Genomic DNA, 12,083 nt, shown 5'->3' on the forward strand with positions numbered 1-12,083 from the left:
CTATCGCTTTCTATCGCTTTCTATCGCTTTCATTTTGAGAAGTTATCGCTTTCTATCGCTTCTTATCGCCCAGTGGGAACCAAGCTTTAAGGGCTGCAACTACGCTAGGTCATCACCTCCTCCTAGGGATTCGATTCTTTAGGGGAACTGTTTTGTGTGCTTTTCTATTTTCGCTCATATAAGAAAATTATCAAGAATCTAAACAGAGGAGTAGAAAGCCTTTTGAAAGATTATTTATACCTTTTCTGGGTTATAAACGGTATTACAATTTGGACACGTTACCGGTCTAAAATATTGAAAAGAAATTAATACATTCAATCTCTTAAAAGGTCATCTGTGCACACCGCCATCTCCAGTAAAGGGGTGAATGTGATGGAGCCATGATATACCTCTTTATATTAGTTTGAAAATCAAAGGAAAGTATGAATTTTACAACTTAATGAGATTTAAAGACAAAGGAGGAATTTTGGGAGACGAAATTACAGAATGTTTATAATTATATCAACCATTATTTCAATATTATGTAAAAGTAGGAATGTCTTTTGTATGACGATGGCCTGACAGATCTAGAGCTAAATCCTGGTATGTAATACATAATAGCAATTACTTAGTAAAAGCGCACATTTATGATACAAAAACGGATCCAGATACCTTTTTCCACTCAATTGTTCTTGTTGCCATTGGGTGAGACAAACGTGACAGAAAGCGTGATTGCACGGTGTTGAGTAAGGATCACGCAGAATCAAATGACATATTGCACATTCGAAATCAGCGCCTTGCTCTTTCTGAACAAGGTCGAAATCATACCCACGGTATGCTTGAGGATCTTGACCTTCTGCCATTCTGAGGTGAGTTGGACTTATGAATTTAATCTAAGTAAAAAAAAAATTCAATCAAACTCGTAAATAACAAACTTATAAATATGTTTAGCTTTCCTTGTTTTTACTTTGAGACTGAATAAGCTGAAATTTCGATCATCAGTTTTTAAACTAAATATAATTCTATGAATAATGAATGCCATGAATAAAATACTCTAGATTTCATTCAAAATATTTTTGAATGTGACCACAGCATTTTCTCCTACATATACTTAATAATACAAGCTAATCAAAGGAATCAAATCAATGAAATGGTTATATTCCTGACTTCCCGGGGGGCGTATTGGGGTTACTTAGGCAAATCGAGGGTACGGTATGTGCCGCCCATAAGGGCACCTTTTTTGGATCTCCAAAGTGCCGCTAAGAGTCGGAAAAATCAGAAAATCAATCCCGCTAAGGGTGAAGAAATAGGAAAAATTCAACTTTTTACCCCGGAAAGATCGAATTTGGTCAAAATTTGGTCAAATTGTCCCGATAAGGATCGAAAATTCACAAAATTTTTCCTTTGTTTTCTCCTTTTTTGTCCCGGTAAGGGTCGGGTCGAAAGTCGGGTGGCCACCCCCCTTCAGCTCGCAACCCTATCCCCGGTAAACCCTCCCCCTCCCGGGCATCTGGACCCTGTTTAAAGGCAATTCTTAAAGAACATTTAATCTTTTATTAATATAATATAAAAATAATTTTAATCATGTGATCCCAGCTGAAAGACAGCGTTGTTTGGTCGTTGTGAACACCTAATGTTGAAATAACAATTTTTTGTCCTAGAATCTAAATTAATTCTAAAAAACTTGCGATAAAACACATCGTAGCGGTCGGTTTGAAAAATCTCAAATGAGAAAGACAATGATAACACCCGCTCCGTAATGATTTAGCTTAGATAAGGGTCTGTGTACAGACACGCTACAGGGGAATGCTGAAAAATTTGGATTTATATTCTTCAGGGATATTTTTCAAACGGGATTTACTGATATAAACTCTTAACAGCATCTGTCTTTTTGGACATGTGGTGTTATTTTTTTGCTTCACGAAATATCACTAACGGTCGCGTACGTGACTGGCTAAACAGTCATAACTTCATGGGTTATTCAAAAATAATCGGTAGTCAACAGGAACTGTTTCAATTGAAAAGTTCTTCTTGTAGTATGAATTGGATACATTTGAATTGCCGGGAAAAAGTTTCAAATCAAATCTCTCATAAAATAAAAAACGATCTTGTTTGTCCTCTGCAAAAAGATTTTCTATAAGCTTGTTATCTTAATAGTGAGCCCTGTTATTGGTTTTGGCTGACACAAAGCATAAGATACTCTCTAAAAACTCTGTTGTTTTAAAGGTCTCAAGATAATATTATAAATCGAAGATCGATTTTACCTGATTTTTGGACTTTAAATCAATTTTCCGGGTTAAAAGAACAATTTAAACAAGAAAAGAAATATATTGAAATATTCATTTAAAAGAAAAAGAGTACCAATTTTCATTCTAATCTCCAAGAAGTATCAACAAAGATAGACTCGCACGAGTACAACCGCAATTATAACCTATGTTACAGAAGGTGCCAGCATTTTTTATAACATTTTGATTTTTCCGTGATGGGTGTCAAAAAATCTAGGATAATTAGGATAATTCTCTACTTGCTAGTAAATATACAGCTTTCTGTTACATGAAAACATGAAAAAGAAGAAAACAGAGTTTGTTTGTTTGTTTTTTCTTAAATTTTTAGCTTAAATATCCGGGCTAATAAGTGGATTTTTAACATACGAGTTGCGAGTTGGTCCTACGAGTTGCGAGTTGCTCTCAAATATGTGAGTTGCGAGTTACGAGTTGCTATTTTAACCAAATAAAAGTGCGAGTTGCGAGTTGAAAACTTCACGTTAAGACATCAAAATCGCGAGTTGCAGATTAAAATCGCGAGTTGAAAATTCAAAAATGCGAGTTGCAAATTAAAATCGCGAGTTAAAAAATTAAGTGCGAGTTGCAAATTAAAATCGCGAGTTGAAAAATCAAAAGTGCGAGTTGCAAATTAAAATCGCGAGTTGAAAAATTAAAAATGCGAGTTGCAAATTAAAATCGCGAGTTGCAAATTAAAATCGCGAGTTGAAAAATCAAAAGTGCGAGTTGAAAATTAAAATCGAGAGTTGAAATGAAATTTTGTTTTCGTACTTTCTTAGTTACATGAATTTCGCATTTTGCAGTTTGATTATTGTCTTTATTTGCAGAAATACGGTATTTTTTTGATGGTAAAGAAATATTTTTTTTATACCATCATCAAGCGTCTGCTGAATTGGTGTTTTTTTTTGTCATTTCGAAAAAGAAGTCATTGCATGTGTTAGAACATACATTTGGGATTTTGCTTCGGAAAGAACACATATTTGAATTATTGTGATTTTATTATTAAAAAAACTTTAAGAATGAAGTAAAATTATAAATAAAATTTTATAAATTTAGATTTGATTGAAAGAAGTTTCTATCTATGTAGGGGAATGAAATGCTTTGTTTGCTTCAGTTTTCACACACAGTAGACTTTTCCTGCCTTCGAAATTCAGTTTTCGAAGGGAGCCTTTATTTATAAAAACTTTATTTTCATCACCAGACGATCTCAATCGAACGGAATCGACGATCGAACCAGTCGAACCAAATCGAACGCAATCGACCGATTGAAATTCGATTGTCGAACGCAATTGAATCTCAATCGAATATTACCACAATTTTCAGATTCGATTGATATTCGATTGCGTTCGATTGATGTTCGATTGCGTTCGATTGCGTTCGATCGTCGATTCATTGACCCCCGGATTGTTCATCGCATAATTTCTACGGGAAATCGAAAGTAATTTCATTCGGCTTGTGATGTTTGAGACATTGAGTTTAAAGCCCGAAGGGCTAGAGTTCAATCTCCAACCTTTCTCAGGCAAGAAAAAGTGAAGCCTTAAAAAATGCGCCGCATTTTTGACAACAGATTGAATCTAGCAATTCCTTTGTTTACGATTGATATTTTTTTCGAAATTTAGCGGTAAATTTTAGTTTCAATCTGTCATTTGTGTAAAAACCAGGCGAGCCGCTCAAGGGCGCGCAACTTTGGTAGGATTTGTTGGCTTCAAATCCTACCAAGGAGATTGACTTCTAGCCCTTCGGGCTTATATTTCATTGGTTTGAGAGCTTTGATGTTGAGAAGCTGCAAGAATAAAGCCAGGCGATCTCAATCGAACGGAATCGACGATCGAACCAGTCGAACATCAATCGAACCAATCGAATATTACCCAGAATTTCGACGTTCGATTGAGATTCGATTGCGTTCGACAAAAAAATTGGATTCGTAAAAAAATGGATTTCTTTTTCGAATTTTCTTTCTTCCATCGACACGCTTGCATCGACACTACAAATTCTCTGCAATTTGTTTGGGCGTAACGTCAATTTCCAAGCAAGATATTTTATAAGTGAAAAGTGCGTTTAGATATTTATAGCTTAATAAAATACCCTAAGGTATTTCATGCATTGAATTGGTGATCTATTTCTATTGATTTTTTTTGAGTTTTCGAAAAACGAATCGCGAAAAATAACTCGAGAATGTTAAAGAAGGAAAAAAAATCGATTTAAAACACGAAAAACTCGAAAATTTAAAGGAACGCAAAATATCTCATAATCCAGGAAAAAAAAATAACCAAAATTTAAAGACTGAAAAAAAAATCGAGAAATACTCGAAAATTTAAGGAAGGAAAAATACTTGAGTTAAAAAAACGAAATAACGCTAAAGTTTTAAGTCACGGAAAATCCGAGTTACGAAATTTAAATGATTCATGAAAGGTACAAAATGACGTCATAACTTGGTTTTTTCGTAACTCTGTTTTTAACTCGAGAAAAATAACTTTTCTGAGCCTCTATTTTAAATGCTCCTAAAAGTAGATCTTTCCATTAAACAGTTAAAGGGTAGAAATTCTAGGTAGGTAGTAATTCTCTATTTTCTCTTGCTAGTAAATTTACTATGGATTGCTCCACATCTGGGTCTATTCGAAAAACCATAAGCGATTATTCAATCAAAAGTGTCCGGATAACATGGTGTTAAATTTGTTATATAAGTGTAGTCGGCGCCTTGAAAAGGCATCCTCATTCGTTCGAAATGAACTTGCGTCGCAACGGCCCACTGGATCGGTGAGACGGGATTGAGATCAGCAGTTCTCAGTGTGCAGTTCCACTGTTGCGATAAAAGTGTCGGGATTCTCAAAGTAGCGCAAGGACCCCGTACTAAGTTTGCGAGGTGACGGGTATGTCTGAGCCAAAAAAACGAAAATCGACCCTTTGAGAGACAAAATGTTCGTGATTTTGGGACCCTTTGAGAGACTTTTTCCTATATTTTGGTCCATTTTTTCCAAATTTTGGTTTGAATGTCACCAAATTTTGGTCGTGACCCTTTGAGAGAGAAATTTTTGATTTTCGTGATTTTGGGACCCTTTCAGAGACTTACTTTTGAATTTGTACCCCTTTGAGAGACTTTTGAGGAATGAGAAAAGGTACCCTTATGGCTCGCACATACCCGGAACCCATTTTACTTAAGGACCCCCCACGCCCCCCCCCCCCCCGGGCAAGGACATGACAGAACACGAATGAGAGCTACAATTTATTATTTCCAATCTAGGATTTTCTTGTTGTTTTCCCGAGCGAAAACAGCAATTCTATCGTAAATATTTATTATACCACCTACTAAGGAAATTTTAAGATTCGAATTACACCAGTTTCACAGTAGAAATTCTTTTTATATATCAGCTTTTAATCTTTCAATACAAACTTTTCTCCAATTTTGAACCTAGACATGTCACCCTAACGACAAAATGCTCCACACTGGTTGAACAAGCGTGCAACTCGCACTTTAAAATTTGCAACTCGCGATTTTAATTTGCAACTCGCACTTTTGATTTTTCAACTCGCGATTTTATTTTGCAACTCGCACTTTTGATTTTTCAACTCGTGATTTTAATTTGCAACTCGCGATTTTAATTTGCAACTCGCACTTTTGATTTTTCAACTCGAGATTCTAATTTGCAACTCGCACTTTTGATTTTTCAACTCGCGATTTTAATTTGCAACTCGCACTTTTGATTTTTCAACTCGCGATTTTAATTTGCAACTCGCGATTTTAATCTGCAACTCGCGATTTTGATGTCTTAACGTGAAATTTTCAACTCGCAACTCGCACTTTTATTTACTTAAAATAGCAACTCGTAACTCGTAACTTGCAACTTGCAACTCGCAACTCGCATATTTGATAGCAACTCGCAACTCGCAGGACCAACTCGCAACTCGCATATTATCAATTCACGGCTAATAATATTTGTTCTCTGGTAAAAATGTTTAACTTTCTCTAAAAAAACTAGTTTTAAAGGTTTCAAGATAATCTTATAAATCGAAGGTCAATTTCACCTGATTTTTGGACTTTAAATCAATCTTCCCGGTTAAAAGAAAAAATCTGAATAAGGAAAATTCATTTTAAAGGAAAAGAACTTTCATCCAAATCTTCAAAAAGTATCGACAAAAATAGACTCATACGCAATTATAACCTATGTTACAGAAGGTGCCAGCATTTTTTATAACATTTTGATTTTTCCGTGATGGGTGCTAACAGATTTAAAAAATAGTCCGGTTCATATTTGTCTGAAAATTTCCACTTTTTGGGGGACAAGATGGAGTTTTTACAGGCTCTTATTTGATTCGGTTAGTCGTTAACGTGTAATAAAAAGCTTTTTTTTTTCTAAAGAACGCGTTATCTCAAATTATAGTGATGTATCTTATAAAAAATCCAGCCCATCCCGCTTTTTGAGATACAGCCAACTTCTTTACAAAGGATTTTAAATCGGATTTTCATTATTGTATAAAGCTATCAAAACACAATCAGGCCTTCTTACATGTGTCTTATTCAAACCAATTTCTGCGTAAACTGCTTTTTTCCTAATTAAACCACTTTCTTTTTGGTAATGCGCGATCGAACAATCACCAAGATCTTCAAAAGATTTTGCATCGTGAAATGAATTCCATCCTTTTTTTCCGATCAAACACATCTCTGCATTTTCAGGTTCTATTTGATCATGACTCAAAATAATAATAATTTCGCCAATTTGTTGAAAAGTTTGATATTTTATGATGCTATCGTTGCAATAAAAGTATTTTTCTTTACTTTTCTTTTCACTGAGTTCTTTAAATTCTTTTCTCCGGATGTATTTTAATTCGAAGAAATTACCCGGTATGAAAATTCTCATAAAAAAAGTTTTTCCTTGATCAGGTGTCCACCACTCGTTGTTTTTCAACTGATTGCTCACCCTAATTATCCGATCATAATTCAAAATTTCTTGGTTTTTCACACCTTGGGTGTATGATATAAATTTAAAAGGTACATCTAAATCCTGAACTCCTTGTTTAGCAACCAATTGTTTGTGTTTGTCAAAAAGGTGATTAATTTGAGTATTGATCAAGCGTTTTGATGTTTCATCAGAACCTTCTTTAGGTTGAAAATGAAATTTAATCCAATAGCTAATTGTATCAACAATCGAAAACGTATTTTGATGTAACTTCATACATTCGGTTTCAGACTGTTTTAACCGATCTTCCATTGGTCGATTCTTTTTTATTTGCTTCTTCCCGTTTTCCTTCCAACACTTCATTCTTAGTTTTGTGGTTTTGTAATCATCCAACATCATCAATTGATGCTCAACAACATTCTCCTTGTGGTGCTCCCTCATTTTACCACGTTCAACCTGAAATGATCGAATTTATATGACAGTCAGTCTCAATGACCTTCTTAGTACTTAGTGTCTCTTAAAAAAGTTGTTAACTGAGGGTTCTGGATAGAATCGTTTCAGTTACAAAATTCCATTGACCCACAATGTCCTCAGCTCTGATTAAGAAAATGCGTGATTTCCAGGGCGGCTGTCATCTAACAATCGTGTACAAATCTTTTATATTCTATAGCCAACTGTAGTTTTGTAAAGGTCTACTAATCAGTAAATTATGGATCTGTCCATTATGCAGGATTGACTGGAAATATTACTGTTTTGAGTATGTACTATATCTGTATTCTACCATTTCATGACAGCCAAGGGGGCGATAATTACATTCAATTTTCTCATAAAGACAATCTTTCAGTAAATGTTGACCAACCTAAATTATAAAATGATAAGAGCACAATAAACGTAGAATTATCAAGAATTATATCTAGCAAAACGAATGGATTAAAAACTAAAAAGATTTTGACCAAAGAAAGATTTAAAAAAAAAATTTATGATCGGCATGATTCTTAGAAAATTCTTAAAATTTTGAAAATTTGAGCCTTGTGATTTTTGGAAAAAGAAATCCGATACTAGAATTGTCTAGATTGCGTTTGTTAGCCAAAGGCAAGGCAAGCAAACTCTTACATCTTTTCGAAGCACTTGAACATTACATTCATCATTTGAATAAACCACTTTCATCATTGGGCATTCATGGCGATGGTTCTAAATCATGAAATGGATATTTGGAATTTTGTAAATAAAAAGCGAGTATTATTTAAAAATCTTCTGACTGACGGTAGCTTTCCGTTCTAGCTTTAACACTACACTAGACAGTCAAATTCCACATCGGGAAAAACTTCAGAAACAAATTTTAAAAATATTCTCGAAACTTTTGGTGATATTTTAATAATCAGTATCGCATTTGCGAGGTTCTTTTTTTGGGTTTACATTATTGCAGAGTTTCTGGCTCGAACCTCATTGTCGTACAACTTTCAATATAATTTTTACCTTCATTTCAATAACTGGTTTTGTCAGTTGACAATATCCACACTGTGTTAAACGATATTCACAATCTCGTTGATGGTTTGGTAAATTTTTTCTCAATTCCATTACCAAACAGCCCTTGTTTTCGCATGGCACTGTTTCATATTGACATCTCATTTGATGATGGCCCTGTAATGTGAAAAGAATATTGGAAAACTTTCTACAGTGTAATCTGAAAGTTTATCATTATTTGCTCTAAAGGGAAATCTCTTGTTTGAAACGATGCAGTATTGTAACATTTTCTTATTATTTTCTGTCTGTGTTAGGGAGCTGTCTGTCTGTGTTAGGGAGTGGTCTGTCTGTGTAAGGGAGCTGTCTGTCTGTGTTAGGGAGTGGTCTGTCTGTGTTAGGGAGCTGTCTGTCTGTGTTAGTGGAGGGTTGTCTGTGTTAGGGAGCTGTCTGTCTGTGTTAGGGAGTGGTCTGTCTGTGTTAGGGAGCTGTCTGTCTGTGTTAGGGAGTGGTCTGTCTGTGTTAGGGAGCTGTCTGTCTGTGTTAGGGAGTGGTCTGTCTGTGTTAGGGAGCTGTCTGTCTGTGTTAGGTAGTGGTCTGTCTGTGTTAGGGAGCTGTCTGTCTGCGTTAGGGAGTGGTCTGTCTGTGTAAGGGAGCTGTCTGTCTGTGTTAGGGATTTGTTAGGGAGCTGTCTGTCTGTGTTAGGGAGTGGTCTGTTTGTGTTAGGGAGCTGTCTGTCTGTGTTAGGTAGTGGTCTGTCTGTGTTAGGGAGCTGTCTGTCTGCGTTAGGGAGTGGTCTGTCTGTGTTAGGGAGCTGTCTGTCTGTGTTAGGGAGTGGTCAGAAAGTATCTACTAGGGGGGAGTGGAGGGTATTTCAAAAAATCAAATAGAACCTCTACACTCTAACTGACTGATTAATAAGGTGAGGGTTATACTTACTTTTGGATTAGGGCGACTTGTCACATATAAATCGGGTTTAACTACAACAGTAAATTTCCAGATTGTGAGTGATCCTAAGCCTCAATATCAAAATGTTGTGCACTCATGTAGGGAGGACTACATTATTATATAGAAGGCAGCAAGTGGCTTGATTTCAAACGTACAGGGACAAAGAATTTAGTGACGAAGGAGGTGCGACCATGGTTTGTGCCAACAGGAGAAAATTGATTTTGAAATCCTGATTTCCTTCAAACATAGTTCTTTTTGGACTGATTCTGTCCAGAAATGAGGCTTTCAATGTCTGAATCATATGGAATTTTAAAGTAAACTTTTTCTTGGCAATTATCATATCTTAATGTAGCAGGAGTAATATTTTGAGTTCGGTTTAAAGGTTATAATGTTATCAGAGATTAAGGAGGCGCAACCATGGTTTGCGACAACAGGAGAAAAATTTCAATTTTCAACCACTTCGCTAAAAGCACTGTATTTTCAGCTTTTTAAAAAAAGGCTAGATCCCCCCTGAAATCCTTCAGCCCCCCTTCCTCTAGTAGATACTTTCTGAACACTCCCTTAGAAACTTCAAAAATAGTCTGAATGGACTGAAACCTGGGTTGGTTATCTTTGGGTGATTCCAAATCATGTTTTGTTTCTTTTTTACAGTCTGGGATGACCTGTAGCTACGTATCAAGACAAAAAAGGCTTTAACTCTGTTAACCCCAAGAGGGGGAGGGGGTAGAATCTACCACGATGGAGTTCTTTTGGAGAAAAACATTTTAACGACTTGAAACTTTCTGGCTTTTAATAAAATGTTATTAGGAGTACTTGTGCAAAATGTTAGGGTCATAGGTCTTCCTGATCAGGTTTTATGACTTTATTATGAAACATGGCATAAAACCCATCTAAAATCGCTTAAAACTCAAAATTTCAAAGTGCTGATAACTTTTGAACTATTTATTCAATAATTTTCAAATTTTGACACGTGATAGGTATTGACAATATAAATTTGGAAAAGTAAAAAAAAAATTAATTTTGAAAATTTTTCTTATCTTCAGCATAGATTTAAAAAAAATCTTTATTGAAAATGCAAAAGTGGCAATTATGTTAAAGAACAGCTTTTATTTTTCAGAATCTTCAAACAGAATCTAAATATCTTTATTGGTTCGACTGTGAAACACATTTTTATAAACCATGTATTCGGGCTTTTTTCCGACAGGCGGAAATGTTATGATGGAGTCCTCGCTTTTTAAGTGACGTCATCAATTTTTTTTCCTTCACGTCATGATGGAAAACATTTTACACCGGGGACGATATATTGGACAATCGTTCCAGTGGGAAGGGGTTCCAGTGGAACTGTGAGAAGGGGATGTACTTTTTACTTTCGCTTTTCTATAATTTTGATATCCAAACTTTAATTCACTCAATAGCTAACCTGATAATCAATAATTTTTCTTTGCCATTTGCAGCCCATTTCATGTTTTTTACACTTGACATCTAGACTCGTTTTGACCATACGATCAATCACTCCTTCGCGATGAATCTAAAAATGAGAGTACATGACAAATATTTCGTTTGTGAGTGGCAAGAAGGTAGCCGACTAAAATGTTGTTTACTGGGCTACAATTTTTCTTCCCCTAGATGTACTCGTATTTGAGATCTAATCGTTTTCTAGATCATTTCAGTGCTTTGAGAAGCCTAAAAAACTTACCCTTAAGGACTGCAACTACGATAGGTTGCCTACATTGAGTGCCCTCCTAGGGATTCGATTCTATAAGGGGAATTGTTTTGTGTGCTTTTCTATTTTCGCTCATATAAGAGAATTATCAAGAATCTAAACAGAGGAGTAGAAAGCCTTTTGAAAGATTTTTAATACCTTTTCTTGGTTATAAACTGTATTACAATTTGGACACGTTACCGGTCTAAAATATTAAAAAGAAATTAATACATTCAATCTCTTAAAATGTCATCTATTCTGCGCACATTACCTGATATTCCGATGGCGTATTGGCGGCCGCCCACGCTAAAGCTCTAAAGGAGCGGGCCAATATACCATCGGAGAGATTTAGTAGTGGCCCTTTGATGTGCCGACAACAGTCGGGTCCAATGGCTATATCTTCGCTTGCTCAAGAATTATAAATTATGTTCCTCCCGACTGAACAGAAATTTAGCATGAAAATGTCTGCTGCGCCGACCGTCAAAAACTATTTTTATTTATAGTTTTGGCGCTTCAATGACAAAGCAAATTTCGGTTCAAGAAGGGCAAGTAGTGAAGAGCTTTTGTTAGATTTCGGTTGTTTTTTGGTTTGTTTTGGTGAACTTTTTTACAATATAAATGTCTTTATGCTTTCTTAGTATTACTTTTAGTATTCAGTGTAATTTCTGTAAATGCACCAACCTTTTAAAGATTGTTTTTTACACACAAATGTTGATTATTTTTTGTTTGTTTTGGTGACTGATTTTTACTGATTTTTCTCAAAGCCAAACTTAAAGATCATAAAGAAACAGTAACAGGTATGTTCCTTATGCTTTT

The 12,083-nt window shown here is 35.4% G+C and overlaps 2 protein-coding genes across 2 annotated transcripts in view; one reads left to right on the forward strand and one right to left on the reverse strand.

Annotated features, from left to right (window-relative positions):
• LOC136800103 (dynein heavy chain domain-containing protein 1-like) overlaps positions 1–12,083 on the forward strand; it is a 186,787-nt gene that overhangs the window by 51,797 nt on the left and 122,907 nt on the right. The gene's annotated exons all lie outside the window — the stretch shown is intronic.
• On the reverse strand, positions 235–11,492 carry LOC136800079 (RING finger protein DG17-like). The gene is made up of 8 exons (XM_067056689.1): positions 11,427–11,492; positions 10,986–11,093; positions 8,633–8,797; positions 8,270–8,347; positions 7,938–8,015; positions 7,458–7,612; positions 652–843; positions 235–286 (listed from the first exon to the last, which is right to left on the reverse strand). The coding sequence occupies exons 2-8, from the start codon at positions 11,064–11,066 to the stop codon at positions 235–237; spliced, it is 801 nt and encodes a 266-aa protein (XP_066912790.1). The 5' UTR covers positions 11,067–11,093; positions 11,427–11,492.

This window comes from Clytia hemisphaerica, unplaced genomic scaffold (genome assembly GCF_902728285.1).
Source record: "Clytia hemisphaerica strain Z4C2 unplaced genomic scaffold, Clytia hemisphaerica genome assembly, whole genome shotgun sequence".
Classification (NCBI taxonomy): domain Eukaryota; kingdom Metazoa; phylum Cnidaria; class Hydrozoa; order Leptothecata; family Clytiidae; genus Clytia; species Clytia hemisphaerica.

What these genes read in the sequence shown, in the direction of transcription:
- LOC136800079 (XM_067056689.1), bottom strand. Translation starts at nt 11,066, where the DNA reads ATGGTCAAAACGAGTCTAGATGTCAAGTGTAAAAAACATGAAATGGGC. An exon ending in CCCTTGGCTGTCATGAAATG is followed by an intron (nt 7,613 to 7,937) that starts GTAGAATACAGA and finishes CGATCATTTCAG; the next exon opens with GTTGAACGTGGTAAAATGAG. An exon ending in AATCGACCAATGGAAGATCG is followed by an intron (nt 844 to 7,457) that starts GTTAAAACAGTC and finishes AACTCACCTCAG; the next exon opens with AATGGCAGAAGGTCAAGATC.